Source organism: Trachemys scripta, chromosome 2, assembly GCF_013100865.1.
Source record: "Trachemys scripta elegans isolate TJP31775 chromosome 2, CAS_Tse_1.0, whole genome shotgun sequence".
NCBI classification, from domain to species: domain Eukaryota; kingdom Metazoa; phylum Chordata; order Testudines; family Emydidae; genus Trachemys; species Trachemys scripta.
Genome location: NC_048299.1, coordinates 58493939 through 58519446, shown reverse-complemented (window position 1 = coordinate 58519446; position 25508 = coordinate 58493939). Strand labels below are relative to the sequence as shown.

Below are 25508 nucleotides of genomic sequence, written 5' to 3'. Positions count from 1 at the left end.
AAAAAAAAACCAAAAACAAACAAAAAAAACCCCACAACCACCACTCAATATAGCTTTTAAAAAACATAGGGCTGAATGGCACTTTCATTTTAGCATTTATGATGCAGAAAGCACATTTTGGAATATAGTGCACCCTCACTGCAATTTTCATTGCTGTAAGGCTAATGTGGATATAAGGCAATGTAACCTTAGCTTCCACCTACGTCCCTCATAAAACACCATTAGCACATGCATCTCTTTAGTATATATTCCAAGATGCACTGCTTCCCTTCAACTTAATTTACCTACTCCCTCCTATTTAAAAAAGTAACTTAAGGAGATAATGTGCTATATTTGTCACACACTACAAGATACTAAAATATTAAAAAGAAACAGCAATGAATAAAAATATTCACATATCTGAAAACTGACTTCCATCTCTTAAATAACTTATCTGAAGTTACAAAATACACACACAAATATCTTTCTATGAAATAGCTATGCATGATATCAGAGATTGTTTTGCCTTTGATAATCTAACTGATCTATTTCTGGAGCAAAGATATCTGGACAGTGTTGCTACCCAAGATTTTCATTATAATTGATTTTTTTTAATATACAATCAATTCTCTCTAGCTATTCTAGCAGGTAGTGCAAATAAAGACATTCTTTGGGTTGCAATTTTTAAAACATCTTCAACATATCACTAGCAAATTAATAAGTAACAAAATACTGTACTGTAAATAATATACATCTTCTAACATTACATTATCCTTAGTTACCTGTTTAAAACAGATCACACAAAAAATGATTAAGCTATATAATCAATCTATCCAAAAAGATATGTTAAATTTTTATTTAAATAAATATATTTTAGAAGTGAATATATATTTTTTCATTTTAGTTTAACTTTAAACATTACAAAGTATCACCCATTTGGCATACTACACCAACCATGTTACCAGAATATCTTTAAATACAATATTGTACAGCACTGCTTTAACAGAACTGTCTGAAAGCAACGAATTAATCCTTTGAGAACCTTATGTACAGAAGTTGGGACTGCATGTACCCAGCACATTCTATAGCAGAACAGCGTACGATATGTTAGTGTCAACTATTGCTTTGCCTAGCCAGAGGTAAAAAGCTTTTCTTGAATCAAATCGAATCTATGATAGATAAAGTAACATAAGGTGATCTTGTATGTTATCTAATATTGCTTGCTGCATTTACACGTTTACTTGTAGTTACTGGCACCAGATTACCACTGGTTCCATTGGTGGTATTTGTTGCTGAGCCATTCACAACAATGTAGTCAACTTTGTTTTCCAATTTCACCAGACGTTGTAAGATGTCATCCAGAAGAACAGCAATTGTTCTTTTGAGATCAGCTGAAGAAGACAAAACAAAGAAAGTAGTATTGAATACTGTTCATTTATATTATCAGCAGTGTGAGAGAAATTTGTGGATTTGGACATCTAATTTATGTCTTCAAAGGTTGCTTTTCTTTTTTCCTGGATTTGTTTGGAGAGGACAGAGAAAAGGTAGAGTCTTCTACATATGGATGCTAGATGTCCATATATTTAAAGTACTATTTCTTATTTTTTGCATACTAGAAGATACTACCACAATAGCAAACTGAGAATTGGCCCACTGAATCACAGAATATAAAATAACATTAGTCTCCTCTTCTTCCCCCATTTTATTTTTTAAAAGATAAGTGACTATTTAAGGGTAATAGTTTGGACTTTAATCCACAGCAGCAGTAGAGAGGAAATAAATTTAACCTGTATAACAGCTTCTGGCACTGGGCAGCATTAGAAAGCACTTATGTTTTTCCACCCTAGATAAGATAGATCTTAATTGTTTCCTTTTACAGTTCCTTTCCAATTATTCTACAAGTTCAGAACTTGCTGTCTGCCACAAGGACAAGGTAAAGCATTATTGTAATACACAATGTAATTCTTAAAGCAGAAAAAAGGGATACAGTTTCTTTCCTATGTTAAAATTCTTGGATGTAAAGATTTACTTAGGCAACTTTATGATTTTTTTTACATTAACTTATCTATATATCGAGAAAAAGAAGCAGGGTGGAAGAAGACCCTACTGATATTATAAAACAGTTAATCAAGGTGTGGGAAGGAAGAACACCAATAGGCAAGACTACTAAACAAACAATGCAGTAATCAACATTAATTCAACAAAAACCTCAACACTTTGCTGTATGTATTCTTTCAGAATTAATTAGTTCATTTCCTCACAATTTGAGAGCCATCTGGCCTGACCAAATTATTTGACACTTAGTTTTTCAAAATTCTTCATTATTTGGATTTATCTTATTCTCTCAAACCAAACCTTTGATGGTGAGTCTGCATCAGTGAACAAACTAATGAATTTTATTGTTCTAAATATGTTTCAAATAAGTTCCTTTGCACAGAACCAAGGTATATAGATCCAGTTATAGATGTACTTCCCCCCCCCTTTAAAGGTCTTGTTGAGTTAAAGATTTTGACACCCTAAAATACTGGACCTGACCTACACACTGAAAGAGAGATTTACCCTCAACTAGAATTCCTTCTAAGAAGGGGCAGTAAGTATAGTAATGAGTCTCTCTCTATGTAAAATCTTAATTTAGCTCTTTCTCTGAAAACTAATTCCTGTTTAAGTCTATATTACCTATGTTATCACAGAAGTTTTTTGTTTTGCATGACATAATACAAGCAAGCAATGAGTTTATTTTATCTAGTTCTCAGAAATTTAAGTCTGAATGAAACCCTGGAGAATAGTGTAGGACATTTAAGTAGATTGTATTTGTCAAATGGCAGCTTAGGACACCTAGACAAATCATAAGACTGGGGTTGCAGAGTTTAAAGTATTATGTTTTTGAAGTGAGAAATTTTCAATGTTTAGATTAAATAGATAATAACTAAACCACACACAGATCTCTCTTGCATTCTAGATGAGCATGGGCTATAGACATATAGCAGGTGCACAAGTAACAGGGCACAGTGGTGTCAAGTCAGAGGGGAATATGGTGATGCAAACACAATGGAGGCTCGAGATTTGGAGCACTCTACTGCCTTCTGCTAAATACATAATCATGCCCCCACCTCTCCAATTTTACCATCACGATTGCTTCTCATTGTTTGTTAATAGTGGAAGAGAAGAAAATTAAAGGAAAAAAAAGATATAAAAGCAATAAAAAAGGTAGAAATAACACACAAAGTGACAGTGTTTGGGTAGTGAAGTGTTTTAATTTTACATTTAATTCCTACATTATGAATGTACTCCTTCATGTTACTGTGGAGAAAACCCCCCAGAGCTCTATTCGCAATTGGTGGAGAAACAAGGCAACCTAACATTTATGCTGACAGTCAAATTACTATAATACATACAACTATGTTTAAAGAACAAGTGTTAAAAGTTATGCCTTAAAATTAAGCCCCATCAATGAGCAAACACATAGTCAGCACATTAAAAAAATATTTTGAAGAGTTCCGTGTACCATTTAAAATAAGATTTAAAAGTTGTACCAAAGGCAGTTTAGAACAAAAAGGTTTGTGTAGCCAGGTTTATTTAATCTTACCATATCCTGCCATTGAGGCTCCATTACCACCGTTCATTATGTTCTTATTTTCTTCTGCCAGGGCTTTCACATATCTTTTACTTAAGTCTAGTATCTGTTCCCGCAATTCAGCACTGCTTTGGTGCCTTGGATGCTGAAAAGTATAGCGCAGCAACATCAAGCCCCAAATAAATCCAAACACCAGCAACAACAAACTCAGTTTCTGGGACATGTTTTTTCTTGAAAATGTTAAAAACATTTCTGATGAAGGCAACAGATGAGTCTCGATTTCAAGAAAAATAATTCAATTTGAAGTTGTCATGGTATTTACATATTAGTCAAAAGCAAGATCTTCACAAAGTAACAAATCTTCTGGATGGACCATCTTAAACACATTTTCTCCATGTCACTTGATTCCTAAATTTGAAGTATTACAAGATTAGTCAAAATGCTCATTCACCAGGAAAAGGAACAAAAAACAGTTTTCAAGGTCAGTAATATTAGATATTCTAGAAATTCTTTGCGGAAACATACCCGTTCACCTCACCTACTTCTACAGCTTTGTCTTTTAGCTTTTTTGCTAAAAGTCAAAGCTTCAATACAACCATCATTGCTTCAGTTTTAAATTACCGTAATTGTAATTAACTTTTTTAAGTGCATTTAGGTTCAATCTCAAGAAGCAAGTGTCATCTAATAGAAACCTGTAAAAAACTCTTCCCTTTAGAAACTATTCAGTTTGTAAGCAATATTTTTGGGCTGTTGTTTATAATGCCATATTTTCACAAAAAAAGTCCTTGCAAATTCATCTGCAGCTGTTGCTTATTCCTCACTGAAAGTCACAAGGCTATGGTGAAACTCAAACATGAAATTTATTTAGACTAAGTTTCTTGGGCAAGGGCCTCATTTGCTTTTGTACAGCATCAAACACATTGTCAGTGTCTTAATAAAAAATAATGAAGTTATACCTCCTTATAGCACTTTGGCTAATAATTATCCATTAGTTATATAATCCTTACCGTAGCAACCAATTTTGATGCCACTACAGATTAGGACTTCAGGTGGGAAGTGATCAGCAGGAACATATCAGTACTTATAAACCAAATATCCAGCTTCTGAGGGTATGGAGTAGTACCAGCCATGTATCTTCAAAGAGAGCTCTGCATGTCAAGCAAAGTTTATTCAAATAAAGTTCTGCATATTATGTTAAGAACAACATTTTCAAGGAGGAGCCTCAAGCTGAGCAGTGCCTAATTGTAAGCAACTATGTCTGAAAACCCAAAATTACTAAAATAATGATTGGAACCGGGGATACCGTGGCTTAGCATACATACAAACACAAATTTCACATACATGAAGTCACTTCTTCTGTTTGAAAGGCAGGCAAAGATTTCCTCTTTTAAGCAGCTACTTTGCCTCTTAAAATCCTTGTTTACAATCTTACTAAGTATTTGGCCTCTACAGTATCCTCTGGCAATGACTTCCACAGCTCAATAATGTGTGAAAAAAATATTTCCTTCTATAAGTTTTGCATCTTCCATCTTTTCATTTCATTAAAACATCCCCTTGTTTTGTGTCATGACAGGGAGAACAGAAACTCTGGATCTACCTTTGACATATTTTTATCATATCCCCTCTTACTTGTCTCCTTTCTAACGTAAACAAACCCAATCTTTTTAGTCTCTCTTTAAATGAGTTTTTCCTCATGCCTCTAATCATGTGTTATCCTTCTCTGGACCTGTTCCAATTCTGCAATATCCCATTTGAGATTAGGTAACCAGTACTGCACATAATATTCTAGGTGAGGCTTCAGCATTGTATTTTCGTATAATAGCATCATATAATATTTCGTATAATGGCATCATATTTTCCATATTATTCTCCATCCTGTTCCTTAGGCATCCTAACATCTTAGCTTTCTGGACCATAGCTGCACCTTGAGTCAAGGTCTTCATTGGGCTGCCCAGAGCAATGTCCAGGTACCTTTCTTGAGTTAACAAAGTTAATTTAGAATCCTTTAAAGTGTACAAGTAGTTAAAATTTCTCTTTCTAATGTGTTTTACTTCTGACACAGCATACTGACCCAATAGAAGATTTATTTTATTTTATTTTATTTTTTTAAATCACACAGTAGGCATTAAAGACAGTGCTTTCGATTCCTCTGGGATTAGCCTTGCTAGCTTGACTAGGTGAACTAGTCAATTTATCTTAGTAAAGCCAGGATCACCAAATGTAAAGTAGCTAAATATGGGGACCACAGTGGTTTGAGTGACAAAGTATTTTGTTGTTCGTAACACATGCAAGGCTCAGGAATATAATCAAGATAAAGCCCGCCCTCTTCCCCCCGACCATAAGGGCAAAACAGATTGTTTCAATGGCAAAACATTTGAAAACTTAAATAGATGATTTGGCACTATTTTAGACTTAAATTAATAACCACATCTTACATTTACAAAGCAGTATTAATCTCAAAAGATCCCAAAGTCCTCATACATAATATTTATGAAGAATCACTTCCTCTACATTTGGATGGAATATAGCAGCTGTTTAACAGTGAATAGTTCTAAGGAGAAAGTTTAGAAGAGGAAGTGAAGACTCCTCTTCACATCCAAATGAAAAGATACGGCCTACACCACACTGTTAGATTTCACCCATATCTGAACAGGGTTGTCCATGCTAACTTACACAATGCTGAACATATTTTAGCAGTCAGTTTAGACCAAGGTTAATTTTGTTCAGCATCACCAGCTAACTATTAAACCCCAAGAAGCCCTGATAAATTCTATTGTAAACCCTTTGCTGACTATCTCCAGCACCCATTAGTCTTCAGATATTGTAGACCAGACCGATAGCAATTACAGTAGACAATATACAACGACTCAAGTTAAAACTTAGACGGGATACAAGGATTAACACCCCTAAATCTTGTGAAAAGTGTTATGAGATTTTTAATATAAGTGATCATGACCTCAGTATCTCTCTTCAGTGAAATATGTCACTTCTAGTAGCAGAGTGACCTTCAATACCTTACTGAACCATTTGATCAGAATTGACTCAGAAGGAAGACCACAGTCTCCCATTGAATCACCAACCAGTTAGAAGATAGGATGAGTTTTCTTTGAGGAAAGGGAACACAAGGGCCCAACAATAAGAATGCAGTTTAAATGCACTTATCTATTAAGGTTTTGGGGAATATCCCTGTTTACTAGACCAGAGAACTCAAAAACATTGCATAATTCTCAGGAGCTGTAAAATAACTAAAATAAATTAACAAATTAGACATGAATACACAATGCAAGAAATAAGAAGGCACGAGGCCAATGGGCTGTGTACACAGGGGAATCACATCCTGAGGGTCAAAATGGGACAAGAGTAGTGGTAATTTTCCATGTCCTACCTACAAACCAAAACCCACACGCTCATGGCACCAAGATGAGATACCAGTTTACATACCATAAAGACAGACAGACGACAGTGTGGTATAGTAGGCTGTGGAATAGCATACTAAGCAGTAACAGAAGACTCATTGCTTTGATTTTCTGGTAAGTGATATTCTTGGACCCTATGAAAGTTAGATTGGGTCCTTACAGTACAGCAAACACATTAGTTTTTCAGAGTCATAGCAGCCATAGTACAGTTCTCAACATTTAGGAATTATATGGGGTAAAAATTGTGATTCTATAGCAAATGCAGAAGGAAACAACACAAAAATACTTTTAAGGAAGCACCAATCTATGCGCCCTGAGTAAATTCTAGATTTGGGTAGTAAGAGAAGACTTAACTATTTGATGCATCATTCCCTCAATACATCCCTTGTTCTCCCCAAAACAATTCAATATAAATAATAGTTTATATAACTTATTGTTATATTTGGACTTAGCCACAGAAGAGTGATAGCACTTCCTTACCTCACTGAGGTTTGTGACGATAAATACATTTAAAGATTGTGATATTCTCAGATACTATGATAACAAGGGCTCTATGTATATCTAAAATTGATAATCATCAGATCTTGTGGCCCCTAAGAGGACAATTTAGGAAAGTATACATTATTAATGCGCATAGTAAAACCCCGACTCACACCAGGACAACTCAGGGTCAATGCAGCACAGATGTGCAAAGAGGTGATCCATGCTAGAATAAGGCTGAGTCACGGCAGCTAGCTCCCATGGAACACTGCACAGAGGCATTGGTAAGAGAGATTTACAACAACCCCTTACACAGGGAACATTACATTGGTATTAACAACAGGGATTTAAGAGGGGGGAAAGGGATTGCTCCTGCCATCAGAATCCAAGTGCTCATACAGACCAGTACCAGGAACTGCTGCAGCAGAACAAAAGCAGATCACTGCATGTACAGATAGGCTGGGCAGGAACAGGGAGGGGAGGAAGGAGGAGAGAAAAAAGCATGACCTGGACCAGGGAGACATCTATAGAGAAGAATCAAAATAAGATGCTGATAATGAAGTAATAATCTCACTTTACTCAACAACTACGACCACCCCAACACCTAGTATAACAAACCCCACCCCATACGCATCTCAAACTCACACTTATACCTGTCCCAGTTCACAGAACTCACACAGTGACCAATTCCCTAAGCCCCCGTATCGCATCATAGCCCCGACTCCCAGCACAGGGCGGTCCTGCTCTCACCTCTCGATCCTGTCCCGCTCTAGCACTCGCAGACACCCCGGGGAACGGGGCCGGCCCTGCTACGCCCCATCCCAGCCCCCTCTCAAACACCCCCCCGGGGAACGGGGCCGGCCCTGTCCCCCACGCCCCGGGCCACGAAGCCGCCCTTCCCCCCCTCACGCCCCCCGGGGCCGCCCCTACCAACAAAGGCTCGGGCTCCCCCGGCGGCGGCGGCGCTCTCGCCTCTTCCCTACCTGGCTGACAGGCACAACACCGGCTCCCCAATCCGCTTCCGCTCATCCCACAGCCCCGCCCCCCGAGCCCTTCCGCCCCAACGAATGCCGGGAAACGGATCCCGCAGCCTTCGCCAAGCCAAGCGCATGCGCGATTCCCGTTCTCTTCCGCGCGCGAGCCAGAGAAGGGCCGCGGGCTAAAGAAGCCCCCATGTCTTGCTGCAGGGCGCGCGCGTGGGTTGGTGCCCGGATCGCTACTATCATCGCCTAGTAATAAGTCCTGCCGCAGCACAGGAGCCGCCGCCGCAGCGTTTGCTGGGTCTCCGTGCGCTTCTGCCATCTGTGGTTGTGTGTGCGCACAGGCCAGGGTGCGTTTGTTCTGTGCCGCTCAGGAGGTGCCAAGCAGCCAGCCCGGCTCGGCCGGGTGTCTAGGTCGCAGCCTCGCGCAGCGTGGCGTTTTAGCTTTCATATTGAAAACAACGTGTCTTACCTTCAGGGGCGTGACAAGCACTTTCCACTGATTCCTGAGCGGGGGCTAACCTGAAACATTAGCTCAGCAGAGTTAAACTCCCCCATGCCCTGTTAGTCTCAGGCAATGTGTACCCAACAAACTGGTCCACGTACGTTACCACCTAAGTTGTATAGTCCTTGGGTGTGTGCTTCCGTGGCTCTGATGTTGGTGCTGGGCGAACTTAGCTGTCTGTGGGGTGCTGGCAGGTTTACAATGGCACCAGTGGCTCCATGGAGCCAGGCCCATGCTCAGAAGGGGTCCCGGCCTGCTCCACTTGCACTGCATCACTAGACCCTGCCAGCCTGCTGGCTCCCCACCGCCCATCACTTGCTCTTCAGGCTGAGGGCTCCTCTCTGCCCCCTGACTCCACCCTCCTGCTCCTCTCTGCCCCCTGGCTGGACCCCAGTGCACCTCCAGCTGCGGGCAGTCTCTGCTTCCCACCATCTGTGGAGCCCTGCCTGTCTCCCTGGAGCTGAGCTGCCTCGGACTGGTGCAGAAGCCTGGCCAGTCTCAGCCAGGTGGAGGGGGATGACAATGTGGGGGGCTTGGCTGGGTCCCTCCAGGCAAGTGAGTCCTGAGGGAGCCCGGACGGGGCAGGCCCTGACCTGGCTGATCATGCCACTCCCGAGGGCCCAGAGTGATTCCCGGCCCTGGGACCAGCTCTGGCTGTGCTGCTGGCCCAACCCAGCAGACAGTTACCTACCAGCAGGGCCAGTGAGTGTGTCTGGGAGGCAAGGTGTGGGGAGTGGGTCTCTGAGGGGTGCTGGGCTGTGAGGTGGCGGGGAAGATCTGTGTGTGTTGGGGCACTAGGGAATAGAGATCTATGGGGGGTGCTGGGCAGTTGTGGTGGGCAGGGCCGTCCTTAGGCATATGCAGCATAGACTGCTGCGTAGGGCACCCGAAAGTTTGAGGCACCACCGGGACAGCAAATAAGAGCAGTTCGGCTCCCTCACACCCAGTGTACACTGCAGTCTTCTTAGGCAAGGGCTATATTCACAGAGCTGAATGCTCTGACACAGCACATTCTGCATGAGGGAGAGGGTATGGAGGTCTCTGCAGGGTACTGTGACTCTCCGCCGCCGTAAGGGGGGCCGGGCGGCTCGGTATCCTTTGGTGCCTTGTCCCTCCCACTCTGGGCTGCGAGCCCAGGCTGCCGCAGTGTCTGCTGTATATGAAGTTCAGTGTGTCAGCATTGGGTGGGGGTTCTTCTGGGGGTCTGCGGGCAGGGGGGGTGGCTGTGCCCCAAGTCAGGCATAGGGGCATCAGTTTAATAATACTGCATAGAGCCCCGTAAATCCTAAGGATGGCCCTGGTGGTGGGGCTGTGGGCAGTGGGGTGCTGGGCAAGGATGGTGTTGTGCAGGATGCTGTGCGTTTGTGGGAGGGTTGGGGAAGGTGCTGGGCATAGCGGGTCCGGGAGGGGGCTCTGGCCATAAGAAATGCAGCTTATAGAAAACTCCGGGGGGTTGTTCCAGTGTTGGCCGGGGGTGCTGTGTGGCATGGCATGGGCCTGCCCCTGAGGGGATGGGGCATGCTGGCAGCACAGAGCCAAGTGTGCCACTGTGTGTCTGGCAACTGCCGGTTTGTAAATAGTGCCCTTGCCATGCCAGGCCATGCCCATTGCCTCTGACTGGCACCTCGCTCTGGGATCTCATATCCCCGTGCCATGCTCCATTGCCTCCATGGGGGCCCACAAATATGTTTGGCGCCAGGCCCACAAAAGGTTAATCCGGCCCTGCTGGCAGGGGTCCAGCCAAATGCAGCATGCAGTTCATTGTGAAAGCAGCACATCTGTAGGGTAGCACCAGGTCTAGTGTTGGCCTCCCTAGTCTTGTACTCCTGCTGCAGTTCTTTTGCTTTCACGTGGCACTGCTGCCGATCCCTGTTGTACTCCTTTGCCTGCATCCCTTGTGCAATCTGGTGGTATATGGCCCTGTTACTACAGCTGGTCCATAGCTGATAGCTGTGCTGGCAGAGCCTCTTCTCCCCACAAGCCCAGGAGAGACAATACTTCCTGTCTACTCCTGGCAGGAGCATGACTAGTGCGGGGCGCCACCATGGTCAGTTGGGCAGTTGCACACAACAAGGGTGAACTGCTAGATATGAGCAAGGTGGGCAAATAGGAAAAGGCATTTCAAAAATACATGGGGAGGCTTGGAGTGTGTGTGTGGGGGGCAGAGTTCTGGTCTCTGTGACCCCTGGGCAGTGAAGTGTAAAATTGTGACATAGTAGTTACTGTTGCAGGGAAAGGGGCATTGTGTGACAACTGCTATAGGACTGTTAGGATTGATAGAGGTCACACACTGTCAACAGTTGCACTGCATCAACTTCAGTAAGTCGACCATGGCTCCACACCATTTCAAGGAGGTGGTTTTACTGCATTGCTGTAAGGGGCCACTATGTCAGCTAGAGACAAATTTCATTGTAGACACATATGGAAATAAGTTGACGCAAGGCAACTTACATTAGCCTAACTTTGTTCTGTAGACCAGGCCTAACCATATGTACCTATTGGGCTTCAGGAAGTGGGCGGGCATAAGCCTGCCCACTGCTAAAGGGTCCCCCCCAGCCTAAGGGGAGGATCCACAGGGCCTGAAACTCAAATAATTACGGGGGACAACTAATGTAAAAACAGGGACAGGAGTGCGGTCACAGGGTCAGAAGAAGGGAACCTGACGGGGACACCGAGCAGAGAACCCTGGACAGCGCCCACTGCTCCTCAAAGGCATCAAGGGAGCCAGTGGACGCCGCCCAGAGGAACTCTGCCCGGATACATGAACGGACAGAGGATCGGAAACAGGCCCCACAGTCACAGGAACCTCCATCGGCCAACCTCCTCTCCCTGGTTTTATAGATGGCCTGTTTAGCCAGGGCCAAGAGGAAGTTGACCAGGAAGTCCCGTGACTTTGTGGGGCCACGGATAGGGAGTGCATAAATGAGAAGGTGAGGGGAAAAGTGTAACCAAAAACGTAACATAATGTCGTGAGAAGCCGGTGTAGGGGCTGCAACCTGGCACACTCTAAGTAAACGTGAGCCAGGGTCTCCCTCACGCCGCAGAAAGGACAGGTGTCCGGGACAGGGGTAAACCGCGCCAAGTACACACCGGGGCTCACGGCCTCATGAAGGAGCCGCCAGCTGATATCTCCGGTGAACCTCGGGACCAGGGTGGAATAGAGGCTGGCCCACCGGGGCTTCTCACCCTCGACAGGTGGTAGAAGGTCCCGCCACTTCGTATCGGGGCGGGATACGAGGGTGAGGAAGTGAAGAGTGTGGAGCACGAGCGTGTATAGATGTTTCCTTGGCGCGGTCAGGAAACGGACCAGCTGCAAGTTGTGCAGCCAGCTCACGGAGAAGGGGCGGGGGGGCTGGTTGGGTCCACGGGGCAGGGGCCCGATGAAAAGGTCCGGAGGGCCAGGGGTGGAGGGTGGGCGGGGCATGCCCTCGTGCAGGACCCGGTCGAGGCAAACCTGAGCAGCGGGCGGCAAAGCAGCCTTCACCTCCTGAAGTACGCGCCGGGGAGTACAAGGCCTGGAGAGCCCCATGCGCTGAGCAAGCGTCAGGGGATCCAGCCAGTCTCCCCGGCCGTAGTCCAGGAGGTCTCCGACTCTAGTGACTTCTGCCAGGACCAACCTCTGGCGCACCGCAGGGGACTCCGCTACCTGCACACGGAGCTGGGGGTTGTGTAGCAGGGGCTCCGCGAGGAGATCTGCTCCCCCGGTGGCCGCCTCGGACCTGGTCGCTGAGAACAGTTTCCAGGTCCGGAGGAGGTCCTGGTAGAAGACTGGCAGCCCGGAGAGGTCTCGCGGAAGACCTCTCGGCTTAACCATATGTAGCGGGGTGGTTACCCCGCTTCTGCCTGAGGGGTTTAAAACAACCCTGGCAGAGGGCTGGGGCAAAGGGAAAAGCTACTGGGCTGATTAGGGAAGTGGCTGCAGTTGGGCCACGCCCCATTCAGGCCCCAGCTGGCCTGTATAAGAAGGCTGGGAGCCAAAAGCTCAGGAGTTTCTCTCTGTATTCAGGGAGAGAAGGGCCTGGCTGCAGGGAGCTAGACATAGGGTACCTATAGTGGAGCAGCGCTGGGGAAAGGCTGAGGAGCTGGGGAATTACAGCCTGGATAGCCCCAGGCTGTGGCCTAGTAGGAGGCCAAGAGGTACTGGGGGTTGCAGAGGGCAGCCCAGGGCTAGGCCAAGGTAGCAGGTCCAAACCCCCCTTGCCAGTGATGAGTGGCCTATTCTGCAGTCTGCCTAGGTAGCAGGGGCTAGTTGGTGACTGGCAGTGGCCTAGTACTGAGGCAAGGTAGGGATAGTGGGTGGGGGTTTCCCTGGGAGGGGAGACCCTGAGACTGGGGGGTGTACTGCCAGGGGGCAGCACCCAGAGAAAGGGGTACCAAGGTCCTGGGAGGGACATGGGGCCAGAGGACAGGTGGATCACCAACCTGCAGGGGGCGCTCCAGGATGCTGGAAGAGCTAATTTGCGGAAGTCACTAGCAGGAGGCACTGCAGGGGTGAGCCTGCTCCGCTACACCATACAAGAATCACACTCCTAACTGACATAGGTATGCCAACAACTTTTAAATGTAGATCAGGCCTTATTAGGCTATGTCAAGACTAGGATCACTTTTTGTTATAGGTATACAGGCAAAGTGCTTCTAGTGTGGAAATAGTTATACCAGCAAAGCTAACCAATACAGCTTATTTCACCATCACCCTGAGCAAAACAAGTTAAACTGGTGACAGCATAGTTTTGCTACAATAACTGCATCTACTCTAGAAGGTTTTGCTGGCATTGCTATGTTGGCCACAAGTCACACCACTTCACACCCCTAACCAAAATAACTATGCTGGCAAAAGCCCCTGGTGTCGATGTGGACTCATTCCGCAATAAGTGTGTCCACAAATGGAGTTATTCAGGAACAGCTGTTCCATGTGCAGACAAACCCAAGGTATAGAAAAAGTAGGTGTCCTAAAGGTAAGCATATTTTCCCAGGGAGTGATGCTGAATACAAAAGCATTAGTCAACGGAAAATTAATAAATTATAACTGCAATTCTAGTTACTTTTCCAGCTGACAGTTCCACTTTCCAAATGGGAGTTCTATGCTGAAGTGAAGGTAGTATGCAGTCCTGCATACCCCAGTCCATGGGTTATTAGTAAATATTTATATTATGGAAGTGTCCAACAGCCACAAATCATATTTCTGACAGCTTTTGATAGCAATTAAACATGAACATGGGCAGTGGGTGAACGCGCCCTTAGAGGAGGCTAGCCCTGGCCTCTGTCTGAGGCCCTGCCTTCTTCTCCTCCTCTCCCCACACATCCCTGCCCCCCTGTGCGCCCCCCAGCACATCGGGCAGGCAGAGTGCCCCCAACCCCAGTGTGGTCCCGGCACCGGGAGGACAGGCGGCACCATAGGCGGCGAGTTATATGGGCCCATGGTGCCTGTGCTCCACCAATAGTCAGGAACATGGGCCCGGCTCCACCAATGTTTGGGCTTATATTTTCAGAGCCGTCCCGTCCATAGGACAGACGGGGCAACCACCCTGGGCCCTGCGCTTTGGGGGGCCCCATGCTTCGGGGAGGAGGGGTCTAGGGCAGCCTGGGGGGTTATTGGGGAGCCTGGTGCTGGCAGCAGCGAGGGACCCAGCCCCAGTCCACACCACTCCATCCAGCCCTGACTCTTCCTGCCCCTGCTCTGCCCCCACTCCATCCCTTCCCCCAAGCCTCTGCCTCTCCCCACCCCTGTTCTGCCCCCTCCCCACCTCATCTCACCCCTTTTCCCAAGCCCCCACCCCACCTCTTTCCAGCTTCCGCCCCCTCCCCTGAGTGATGCCAGGAGTCGGCGGGGCAGAGTGGGGTGGGCTGGGGCCGGGTCGCTCGCTGCTGCTGGTTCCAGGCCCCCCGCTAACCTCCCACGCTGCCCTGGACCCTGCGTCCCCCTGAAGCGTGGGGCCCTCCAAAGCGTGGGGGCTGGGGCGGTTGCCCTGGTCTGTCCTATGGACGGGACAGCTCTGTGGACCCATTCTGGGCAAAAATTTTACAAACCTGGCGCCCATTGGCAGCACAGCGTGACATGGCCCCAGCCCGCACAGCATTTTATTCTCCCATGGAAGGTTTCTCGGTACTAGCTCTCCCTGCAACTTTTAGAGTCAACAAAGGATTATTAAACATCTTCCCAAATGTCAGAGAGCCCACCCAATTTGGGACTTCAACTTAATTAAACCTCCCTTTGAGCCACTAGTTTTCTGTAGCCTTTTAAACCTTTTCATGAAAACTGCTTTTTAGTGATAATTACCTCTGTTCCAATAATGGGTAAATTAGGGGCTTTGATAACTGACCCCATCCCTTACACTGTCTTCTTCCAGGATGTGGTATCCTTCCAGCCACACCTATGGTTCTTATCCAAAGTCATTTTGAACTTTCATATCAGTCACACAGTTCATCTACCGGTTTTCCACCCTAAACCTCATCAAACTAAGGAGAACGCTGCCCTTCACACCTTATGTGTTAGGAGAGTGCTAGCATATTATTTGGACAGGTCTGAACCTTTTCAAGTTTCTCCAAGGCTATTTGTCTCTATCACAGACAGAGTTAAAGGAATGCCAGTGTCCAACCAGAAACTTTCTAAGTGGGTTTCTGGCTGCATCCTCTGTTGCTATGCAGTTGCTAATGTGCCATGCTCTCCTAGATCATAAGCCATTCTACCAGATCTCAGTCCCCATCTGTTGCTCTACTGAAAGATATTCCTATCACAGAAATCTGGAAAGCTGCTATATGGGCCTCGGTTCACATCTTTTCAAGACACTATTCCTCAGTGCACTATGCCTCTACAGCGGATGCTACCTTCGGTTCTGCTGTTCTGCAAACAGTTCTAGACCAGGTTGTGAAGTTGCCACCTCCTTTGAAGAGTACTGCTTAGGAGCATCCAGGGGGACACTACTTGAAGAAGAAGGAAAGATTACTCGCCTTGTGCAGTAACGAGTTCGTTGAGATGTGTCTCTTTGGGTGCTCCACTACCTACCTTTCTTCCTTCCCCTCTGCTTTGTAGTCTTGTCTCCATGGGACTGTGTGGGAATTCGTCTGAGACTGCCCTATATACCCTTGGTTTGGGGTACACGGGTAGCTAGGGCACATGCACTGCTGTTGAAAATTTCCAATCGAAGGTGCACAAGGCACAGGTTCACCTCAAGTGGAGCACCCATAGGGACACACATCTCAAAGAATTCCAGTTACTACATAAGGTGAGTATGACGAGTTTCACCCCTTGGGAAGCCACCTGATGTGCTGAGATACCACTGAGTCTACCTGTTCTGCCAGCATGGGCCCCCTTTAACCTGTCTTGCTGAGCCAGGCTCTTAAAACCTCCTCTAACACACACACAGGCAGGGCCACACCCAATTGCAGCTCAGCTCTGGGAAGACTCAGCTTAAGGGACTTGCTCCAGCACTCAGATGTCCACCTCCCTTGGAGTGCAGACCCAAAGATATATTATGAAATTCGCCCCCTCCCTCAATGTGGAGATATATTATGAAATTTGCTCCCTCCCCCCCATTGGAAATTACAGAAACTGAGTTTACTAATAAACAAAACAAATTTTATTAACTATAAAAGGCATATTTTAAGTGGTAAAAGGGGTAACAAACAACAAAGCAGATTACTAAGCAAATGAAATCAAACACACAACCTAAGATAGTTTCATTAAAGAAATTGGTTACAAATAGTATTTCTCACCCTAGATATTGGTGCAGGCAGTTTGCAAAGTTTCTGTGGTTCAGAGTTCCAGTTATATTCCTTTTCAGACTGGACCCCTGTCTCAGACTGGACTCCCCACTTGCCTTCCCTTTTGCAGTCTTTCTTCTTGGGCAGACAGGCCATCGAGAGGAGGAGTCTTGTTTGCCTTCCTCCCCACCCTTCAATAGGATTTACATAAGGAGGGAATCCTTTGTTTCCCAAACTTGACACCCTCCCCTTCCCTTACAGTGGAAAGTTACAAAAAGCCCCAGGTAATGTTTTAGTGTCAAGTGACAAGACCACCTGACTCTGAAGGATGCATGAGTCAGTGGTGGTATGGAGTGTCCACAGGAAGGCTAAGCTTTTCACAGTCCATTGTCCTCGCTGATGGGCCATCCACCCTGTCTGGCTTTTCCATTGTTGTACCTGAATTGTTAGCAGTGGGCATCACCCAAAGTAACTTAGTTGAAATACAGATACATAGTCAATATTCCTAACTTCAGATACCGAAATGATACAGGCATACAAATTGGATAATCACATTCAGTAAATCATAACCTTTTCAATGATATCTCACATGAGCTGTCTGGCATAAAGTATATCTCAGTTATGTCATATTCATATCATAAGCATATTTTCATAAGAAATATGGAATGCACTGTCACAATGAATAACCCCTCCTTCCAGTATAACGCCTTGTTTTGACAAGCACTACAGGAAAGTTAAGACAAATTTGCTAAAGGCGTGAAGTTCAAGTTGGGGCACATCTGCAGGGCAGGGAGTCCCCCTGCACCCTGGCTCCGGCTGCGCCACAGGCTGTGTGGTTTTTTTTTTTTGCTTGGGGCGGCCAGAAAGCCAGAGCCGGCCCTGTCTGGAAGACATGGTGGAGTACAAGCTTTGCTCAGAGAAAACCCTAATCTCTCCTATACACACTGCAGAGGCCATCTACTCCAACTAGCGCTAGTACAAGCTGTAGACTCTTCAAAATACATTAAAAAAGCTATACATTTAATGTATTAATTATATTCTTTTTTCAGCAAGAGTCCAAAAAGACTAAATATCTTGGAAAATATAGAAGATACACTGGGACTGAAGTTCAAATTAGTCCAGCCTGGGAAAACGCTCTGTTTTTTTCATGAGCGATCCTTGGCTGCTGTCCGTTATTACTGGCTTTGGAAAGTATCTACCAACATTGGATGGATCTAAGTAGTGAGGCTGGTGGATTACTTTTGCTACTACGTTCAGAGAAGACGATTGCCGTTCTCTTTCTTGTAAGTCTACTGTTGAAACCACTTGGGTCATTAAACAATGCCATCCAGGCATCTGCTACAACAGTAGTAGATCTTTGTCCAGCAATAGAAGCTACATTTGGATCAATCAGAGAGCTATCCATTGAAAAAGTACTGGAAGAAGCGAAGACTTCAGTCCAGAAGTTGACTAATGAAAGCATTTATATTGAATCCTTAAGTGAAGGGGACAAGAAGTGTTTTTGTTAAGACAACTGAAAAAGTACACAGACTTGATTCTTAAAAATCTACAACAGCGACTTCTAGATTTTACTCAACCTCTACGTAGATTTTATAAATCCCTGTCCTATAAAACACTGACAGTTGAGTGAGGCACTACCAGCAATGGGGCTGCCATGTGCTCAGGATAGAACAGAGAATTTGAATACAGAGTGGAATATCATACGACGAATGAATGAAGATTTGACTTCAACTTCTTTTTTTATCATCACTAGTGGCTTGACCCGATCTTTGTGCTATGTTTCCTGGGATGAAAGAAGTAGGAATTCATCTCTTGCTACTCCCAGCCACAACAGCTACAATTGAGAGTTCTTTTGCCTCATGGAATAGAATTTTGTGTTCTGAAAAAAGTCGCCTTCTGTCTGATCATGTGAATGAACTAATGAGCATATCAATTGAAGGAATGAAAGTACCGGACACACGAGAAGCCACCAAAGATGAACGCACTGCATTTAATAAGTTCATTAACAGAGTTGTGCAAAATTATAAGAAGAAACCAAGAAGGATGTAGATGGTAGTGCTTCATAGAAGGCTTGAGTAGCCAAGTTTAATTTGTGTGATGGTTTTAAAACATGAGTTAAATCTAATAAAATGGTCATGAAATATTTTTCAGTTTTTGCTATGGTGCCATACAACCCATCTTCCCCCGTCACAGTCTCACCCCTCATCGGCCCTGAAACACACACCCCGCCCCATAAATTTGAACACCCCCCCACCTAATTTAAATTCCTGGGGAAAACACTGATGAGCACAGTTAATAATGTATAAGACCCTATCTGCAGTAGAAGGAACCTGGATACAACACAGTGGTATCCTGATACAATAGTCTGTTCACCCTACAAGAGTAAACTGTAACACAGATTTCCTGACCCATATTAGCACAGTTTCCCATATTTAGGCCTTGTCTACACTACATAGTTTTGTCAACACAAGTCAGGTTTCATCAACAAAACAGTGGAGGTGTACACAAAACAATGCTCCTCCCGCCTTGACGAGTGGCATAGAGCTTTTTACGACAAGGTGAGAGCGACGCAGTGTCAGTAAAGACACTGTGCTTGCTTATGTCACCCTAAGTGGCCTCCAGGAGGTGTCCCACAATGCCTATCATGACCGCTTTGGTAAGCAGTTTCTATTCTGCTGTCCTGCAGCCAGGTACACAGACAGGCACCCCTGCCCCTTTAAATCCTCAAGAATTTTTGAAATTCCACTTCCTGTTTGCTCAGCATGGACAGCTCACGTTGCATCTTCCCAGCTGATGATGCTGGCTTTCCTCTGCAAACACGGTCCCGCCTGGAGTACACCAGAGTATTCACCATACTTTCCCTATAATGTGAGAAAGCAAAATTGCCAAGTCTAATCATTATTCTCAAACACCATTGGCTTGGTCACCTGCACCAGATGGCCAGATTACAAAGGATCTCCTGTTTGGAGAAATTCCAGATGCTCCAGGGCCCCTGGGCCAACCTAGGCTCAGGTTCAAAGACGTTTGCAAAGGGGAATTGAAAACTTGCAGCATTGACACTACAAGCTGGGAAGATGCAGCTAGCAAGAGGACATGCTGGAGGGCTGGTCTGCACCAAGGAGTCAAAGAGGCTGAATAGAGGTGGTTGAGAAAGAGGGAAGTACAGCAGGCCTCAAGTGCTAGTAATGTATTAGTTAATCTTCTGGCTCAGCACTTTACACCTGCATTATCTGTGGCAAGGACTGTTGCTTGAGAATTGGACTTACTAGTCACTTGCGATATTGAAGCATAACACAGAGTAACTGAATTGCTTCAACACTTACACCATTGTCTTTTGAGATGAACAGCTGCCATTCATTCCCTACACTCATACGCAGGGTGCCCAGTATGACAGTCTGTATCCCTATATTCACCCTTTTTACAAAACTATAATGGATTTTGTACAAAGTATGCCTTGTGACATCATTTGAAAACTCATAATTGCTCATCATTATTGTCCTGGTAAAATGTGTGGCAACATTATATGTAAAGTTATAAGATTCCACTGTAAACATTACTGAGACATATTCCAAGTTTAGAAAAGCAGGCACAAACCGGTCCCTCAAAGACAAAAGGCAAACTGACGCCTCAGCCAGCTGTCAACAAAATCTAACGGACTATTACCTGGTTAAGAAGCCATGCTTTGGCAGGAAAAGGGTGTACGTGAGAAATTTACATCTTGGCAAAGAAACAGCTGGAAGTTCCCGTCCCACAGACTTGCTGTCTCCTGAACCCCAGCTGGAGATGATTTCTCAAAGAGGAGGAAAAGATATAAAAATGGGGAACAGATGCTTCAAATGACTCCTCCTTTTTTCTCTGCCCATGGCATCAACAACTACTGAGAAGAAGGAAATTAACACTGAACTGGGGCAGGGGTCCTGCTGAAAGGATTCCAGCCGTAAGACTGCTAAAGCAGGTGGTGAGAGAAACCTCTTGCTTTGAATTCAGTTAACTTGTTAAGTTAGGTGTTAGTTGCATTTCATCTTTTATTTCTTTGTAATCAATGCTGATTTTTATGCCTCATTACTTGTAGTTACTTAAAATCTATCTTTCTGTAGTCAATATAATTATGTTATTGTTTTAACTAAACCAGTATGTGTTTGGGAAATTTCATTTGGGATAACAAGATTTGTGCATATAATTTTCTATTAATTAAATGATAGACTTTATATGAGCTTGTTTTGTCCAGAAGGAGCTGAGCAGTACAAGACGCACATAACTGGGAGAAAGTCTGGGACTGGGAGTTTGCTAGTGTTGCACTGTAGCGTAATTCATGGCTATAGCACTCATACAATATAGCTGGGAGTGATTTACATGCTGAAGGCTGAGTCTGAACTGACCAGGAGTAGTTGCTCTCACAGCGAAGCACCCCAGGTTGGAGAATTGAGAGGACATGCACAGCTGTCCATCAGTCCATATTGTACCCTGGGTAATGTCACACCCAGTGTCTAAACCTTCCATGCAATAGGCCGTCCTCCCTGGCCTTCTCCCTGCTAGGCTGTACTCACCATGGCTTGAGCTGCAAAATGGTGCTGTAATGAGCACTCCAAAGCTGAAGTGACAATTAACATTATTGCCATAAATATCTTTAATAAGAAATGCAAGGGAGTTTTAAGACTTATCTTTCCCTTTCCACCATAACTGTAAATCTAATGGTGTGTTTGTCTGTTTTAATCAGCAGCCTCTGGCATGGTGACTGTGACGGTCCCTCCATGCCTGCTGAACACTGGACCTTGATCAGGCACAAAGAGAAGTAGACCAGGGAAGATATGTCATCATGCTTCCTTCAAAGGGGATAAAACTAAAGTGAACTAAGGACATATCTACACTATGGGGACTATAGTGGCATAACTATGGTGCTGTAGGTATGCTGGCATAAACCCATAGTGTAGACACAGCTTACGACGACTGAAAGGTTTTTCCATCTCTGTAGGAACATCACCTTCATGAGCAATGGTAGTTAGGTTATCAGAAGAATTATTCCATCGGCCTAGCTGCATGTATACCAGGATTTAGATTTGTATCGCTGTGGTGCCCTGGAGTGTGGACTTTTCATGCCCCTTAGCACCATATCTATGTCAACCTAAATTTTAAGTGTAAGACATTGTGACACAGTGGGGGATTTTCTTGTTTTTTCCTTGTTTTTCCAATGGTTTGCATGCAGAGGGAGTGGGACTCAGTGTCCCTGGGTGTTACTGGTTTAACGAGGTGAGGGGAGAGGGAGTTTGTTGTTACAGAGGACCGGAGAGGGAACTTGGGACCCCAGCCAATGGCCTGTAAGACGGATACCTCAGCGACTGGTGTCTTGGTGACCCGGAGGCCCAGCTCAGGAGTCGCAGCCGGTTCTGGCCAGTGGGAGGACAATGGGCTGTAAAGAGAGGACCCCGATGACCTAACCAGCTAGAGGGGGTCAGAGGACAGAAGAGAGGAGAAGAGGCCCAGGCGACCCTTTTTGATGACGCTGTTTACCTGGAGAGAAGACAATGGACAGAGGCAGGACTTGGGGCCGGTGATATCAGATGCCCAGCTGGGAAGCAGGGGGGCTCTGGGCTGGAGGGGGGGGGAGCAAGCAGAGCCAACCTAGATGCAGGGGAGACTTGGATGTGGTGTGCTGAGGGAGGCCAGGCCTGAGGCCCTAAGCGTTTTCTGTGCTGTGCTCACCTCTCAATAAACCCTCCTGTTTTACGCTGGCTGAGAGTCACTCTTGTCTAGAGAACAGGGTTGCATCAACCCCTTCGGGGGGTGGAGGCCCCGGGGGTCTAGAGTGAGTGGACTGCCAGAGGGGGCCCACGGCAAGAAACAGGTGTGCTAAGGCTCGGAGAGGTGCAGTTCCAGGAGGTGGAGTGGACCCCCAAGAAGGGCTGTCTCACTGAAATGGGCACCCCTCACGGGGCCCAGAGTGGGCACGATCTTTGAGTCCGTGACAGACATAATCTCAAATGAAGGCCATTTTACTTCTGAATGAGAGCATCCACACAAGGGTTTAATAAGCTTGAACTTCACGCCTTTAGCAAATTTGTCTTAACTTTCCTGTAGGGCTTGTCAAAACAAGGCGTTATTCTGGAAGGAGGGGTTACTCACTGTGACAGTGCATTCCATATTTCTTATGAAAATATGCTTATGATAGGAATATGACATAACTGAGATATACTTTATGCCAGATGGCTCATGTGAGGGGGAGAGAGAGAAGGGGGGTGGTCAGGGCTTCAGCGGGGCGCTGCCACGCGGCCCCTCCCGCCGTGCTCCCTGCTGGGAGGGCTCCACACCACTCCGGTCAGCTGGGAGGGAAGGATGCTGGCTGCCCTGCCAGGCTTGCTGCAGGGTGCTCCCATCCTCCACGCCGCTACAGGGCGGCCAGAGTGGAACCAAAAAAAAAAAAAAAAAAAGCGGCCGTGCCGCCCTAGGATTGTGCGGAATGCCGCCTCCTACAAACTGCCGCCCCAAGCACCTGCTTGCTCGGCTGGTGCCTGGAGCCGGCCCTGCTTCCAGAGAAGTTTGCAGCTCCATCAAATGCACAAGCAGCCATCGGTTTGGGGTCCAATTGACAAGCATTTAACTCTTCTAAGATGTGGGTTGTCACAGATGCAGCCGATGTGTCTTCTATAACTTGAACATCTAGAAATGCATCTACTGGCTTATCACTGACATCAAGATAACATACACAATAACTTAATACTTGATGCCTATTTGCATTGGTGCATTCATCAGCCATGTATGAAATTTTTTTTAATGTGGTGAGAGAGTTCTTCACTTTTTCAACTGTTGAGTCTTTCACTGTTGCACCACATGCTTCTAGCCAGTTGTCACGGACTAACAGATCGTGCCCACTCGCGGCCCCGTGCGGTCGTTTCAGTGCAACAGCCCTTCTTGGGGGTCCATTCTCTCTTGGGGTCAGGCCCCACCACCTCCTGGAGCTGCACCTCTCTGAACCTTAGCACGTCTGTCTCTCGCCGTGGGCCCCCTCAGGGAGTCCACTCGCTCTGGACCCCCAGGGCCTCCACCCCCCCCCCCGAAGGGGTTGATGCAACCCTGTTCTCTAGACCGGAGTGACTCTTAGCCAGCGTAAAACAGGAGGGTTTATTGAGAGGTGAACACAGCACAGGAAACTCTCTGACTCTCAGGCCTGGCCTCCCTTAACCCAGCACATCCAAGTCTCCCCTGCATCCAGGTGGGCTCTGCCTGCTCCCCCTCTCTAGCCCAGAGCCCCTGTGCTTCCCAGCTGGGCATCTGATATCACCGGCCCCAAGCCCCGCCTCTGTCCATTGTCTTCTCTCCAGGTAAACAGGTCGTAAACAGGGTCACTGAGCCTCCTCTCCCCTCTTCTGTCCTCTGGCCCCTTCTGTCTGGAACCGGCTGGTCAGGTCACCGGGGTCCTCTCTCCGCAGCCCATGGTCCTCCCACTGGCCAGAACCAGCTGCGACTCCTGCGCTGCGTCTCTGGGTCGTCAGGTCACCAGTCGCTGGGGTCTCCATTCTCCAGGGCATTGGCTGGGGTCCCAAGTTCCCTCTCCGGTCCTCTGTAACAACAAATTCCCTCACCTCGTTAAACCAGTAACACCCAGGGACATTGAGTCCCACTCCCTCTGCATGAAAATCCCCCACTTTATCACACCAGTCAGTTGAGTTTCTTGCAGAAAGATAGTGAGCATTTGCTGGTTTTGTTCAGAACCAGTGTTCAACTTCAGGATGAACAAGTGACAATGCACTTAACATTGGCCTCCAGTTTGTAAAGTGTGGTATCACTTTCTATTGAAGCAAGAATGATGCCACAGCCATGTTTGTTTGCATGAACTGTGTTGTGCCTCCAGCATTCTTAACAACCTCATTAACACTCACTGGTGTTGCTCTTGGTCAGTGGAGACTCAGTTGCTTTCCTATGATATGATCTATGGAGATATACCGATCTCATAGAGCTGGAAGGGACCCCGAAAGGTCATCGAGTCCAGCCCCCTGTCTTCACTAGCAGGACCAAGTACTGATTTTGCCACAAATCCCTAAGTGGCTCCCTCAAGGATTGAACTCACAACCCCGGGTTTAAGCAGGCCAATGCTCAAACCACTGAGATAGCCCTCCCCCGCACATGAGTTCACCTCCCACATGCAGGGCAAGAAGGCACCTTGCTTGTTCCTCCAGCTGCTCACTTCACTCTGGCCACTGTTGTTCGTTGTGCCACCGTTCACTCCATCGCTCTGTTGCCAATGTCCCTGTGCAATCACCTTCTGCTGCCACCTGCCACTGTGACCTCTGCTAGTTGGTCTCTTGAGGTTCCACCCAGCTCTCGGTGATTTTAGCTGAACTCTCAGTGGGGGAACCTCACTGCTAGTGCAGACTGGGCTGTCACTTCCACAGAAACACTGTCCCACAGCAAGTCTAAGCACTTAGACCTGATTATCAGTGATTTCAGCTGTAGTGGTCACTTAACAAAACAAAAGACTATCTATGGAGCCTAATCAGCTCTGTCTTTAAACAGTGGAGAGGGGCAAGTCAAATAGTACTTGTGACTCAGGCAGACGATCAAGCAAAACACCTGTCCCCACCCTCTCTCTTGATGCCCTCAATCAGCACAGGCTAAGTACAGTTCTAGTGCCCTTTACTCTTACAATAAGAATAACAACATTTCATTCCTCCCGCACCGCTGCATTCAAGTGATTTGTAACCCAACCCCAGCCAAAATCTATCACTTGGGCAGTGCAGCTCTGTTTGCTGGATACCTAGGTAGATTAGGTGTGCATGTAAATACTATCTGGTCCTGAAGCCTTTCCCCCCAGCTCCCAGCTCATCACTAGCTGTCAGGGAGAGCTCATTTAGACTTTGCTTACAAATCATAATTTGAAA

At 46.2% G+C, this 25508-nt stretch overlaps 1 protein-coding gene across 3 annotated transcripts; it reads right to left on the bottom strand.

Annotated features, from left to right (window-relative positions):
- Nucleotides 1-676: 676 nt before the first annotated feature.
- CCDC126 (coiled-coil domain containing 126) lies at nt 677-8506 on the bottom strand. Of its 3 annotated transcripts, none has more exons than XM_034760636.1 (4): nt 8433-8506; nt 4561-4701; nt 3566-3961; nt 677-1370 (listed from the first exon to the last, which is right to left on the bottom strand). In XM_034760636.1, exons 3-4 carry the CDS (start codon nt 3801-3803, stop codon nt 1186-1188), a joined length of 423 nt encoding a protein of 140 aa, XP_034616527.1. In that variant the 5' UTR covers nt 3804-3961; nt 4561-4701; nt 8433-8506; the 3' UTR covers nt 677-1185. The 3 variants fall into 3 exon arrangements, with proteins under 3 accessions (XP_034616527.1, XP_034616528.1, XP_034616529.1); XM_034760637.1 differs by having other exon boundaries at nt 8380-8468; XM_034760638.1 differs by lacking the exon at nt 8433-8506 and adding an exon at nt 8200-8299.
- Nucleotides 8507-25508: the final 17002 nt, after the last annotated feature.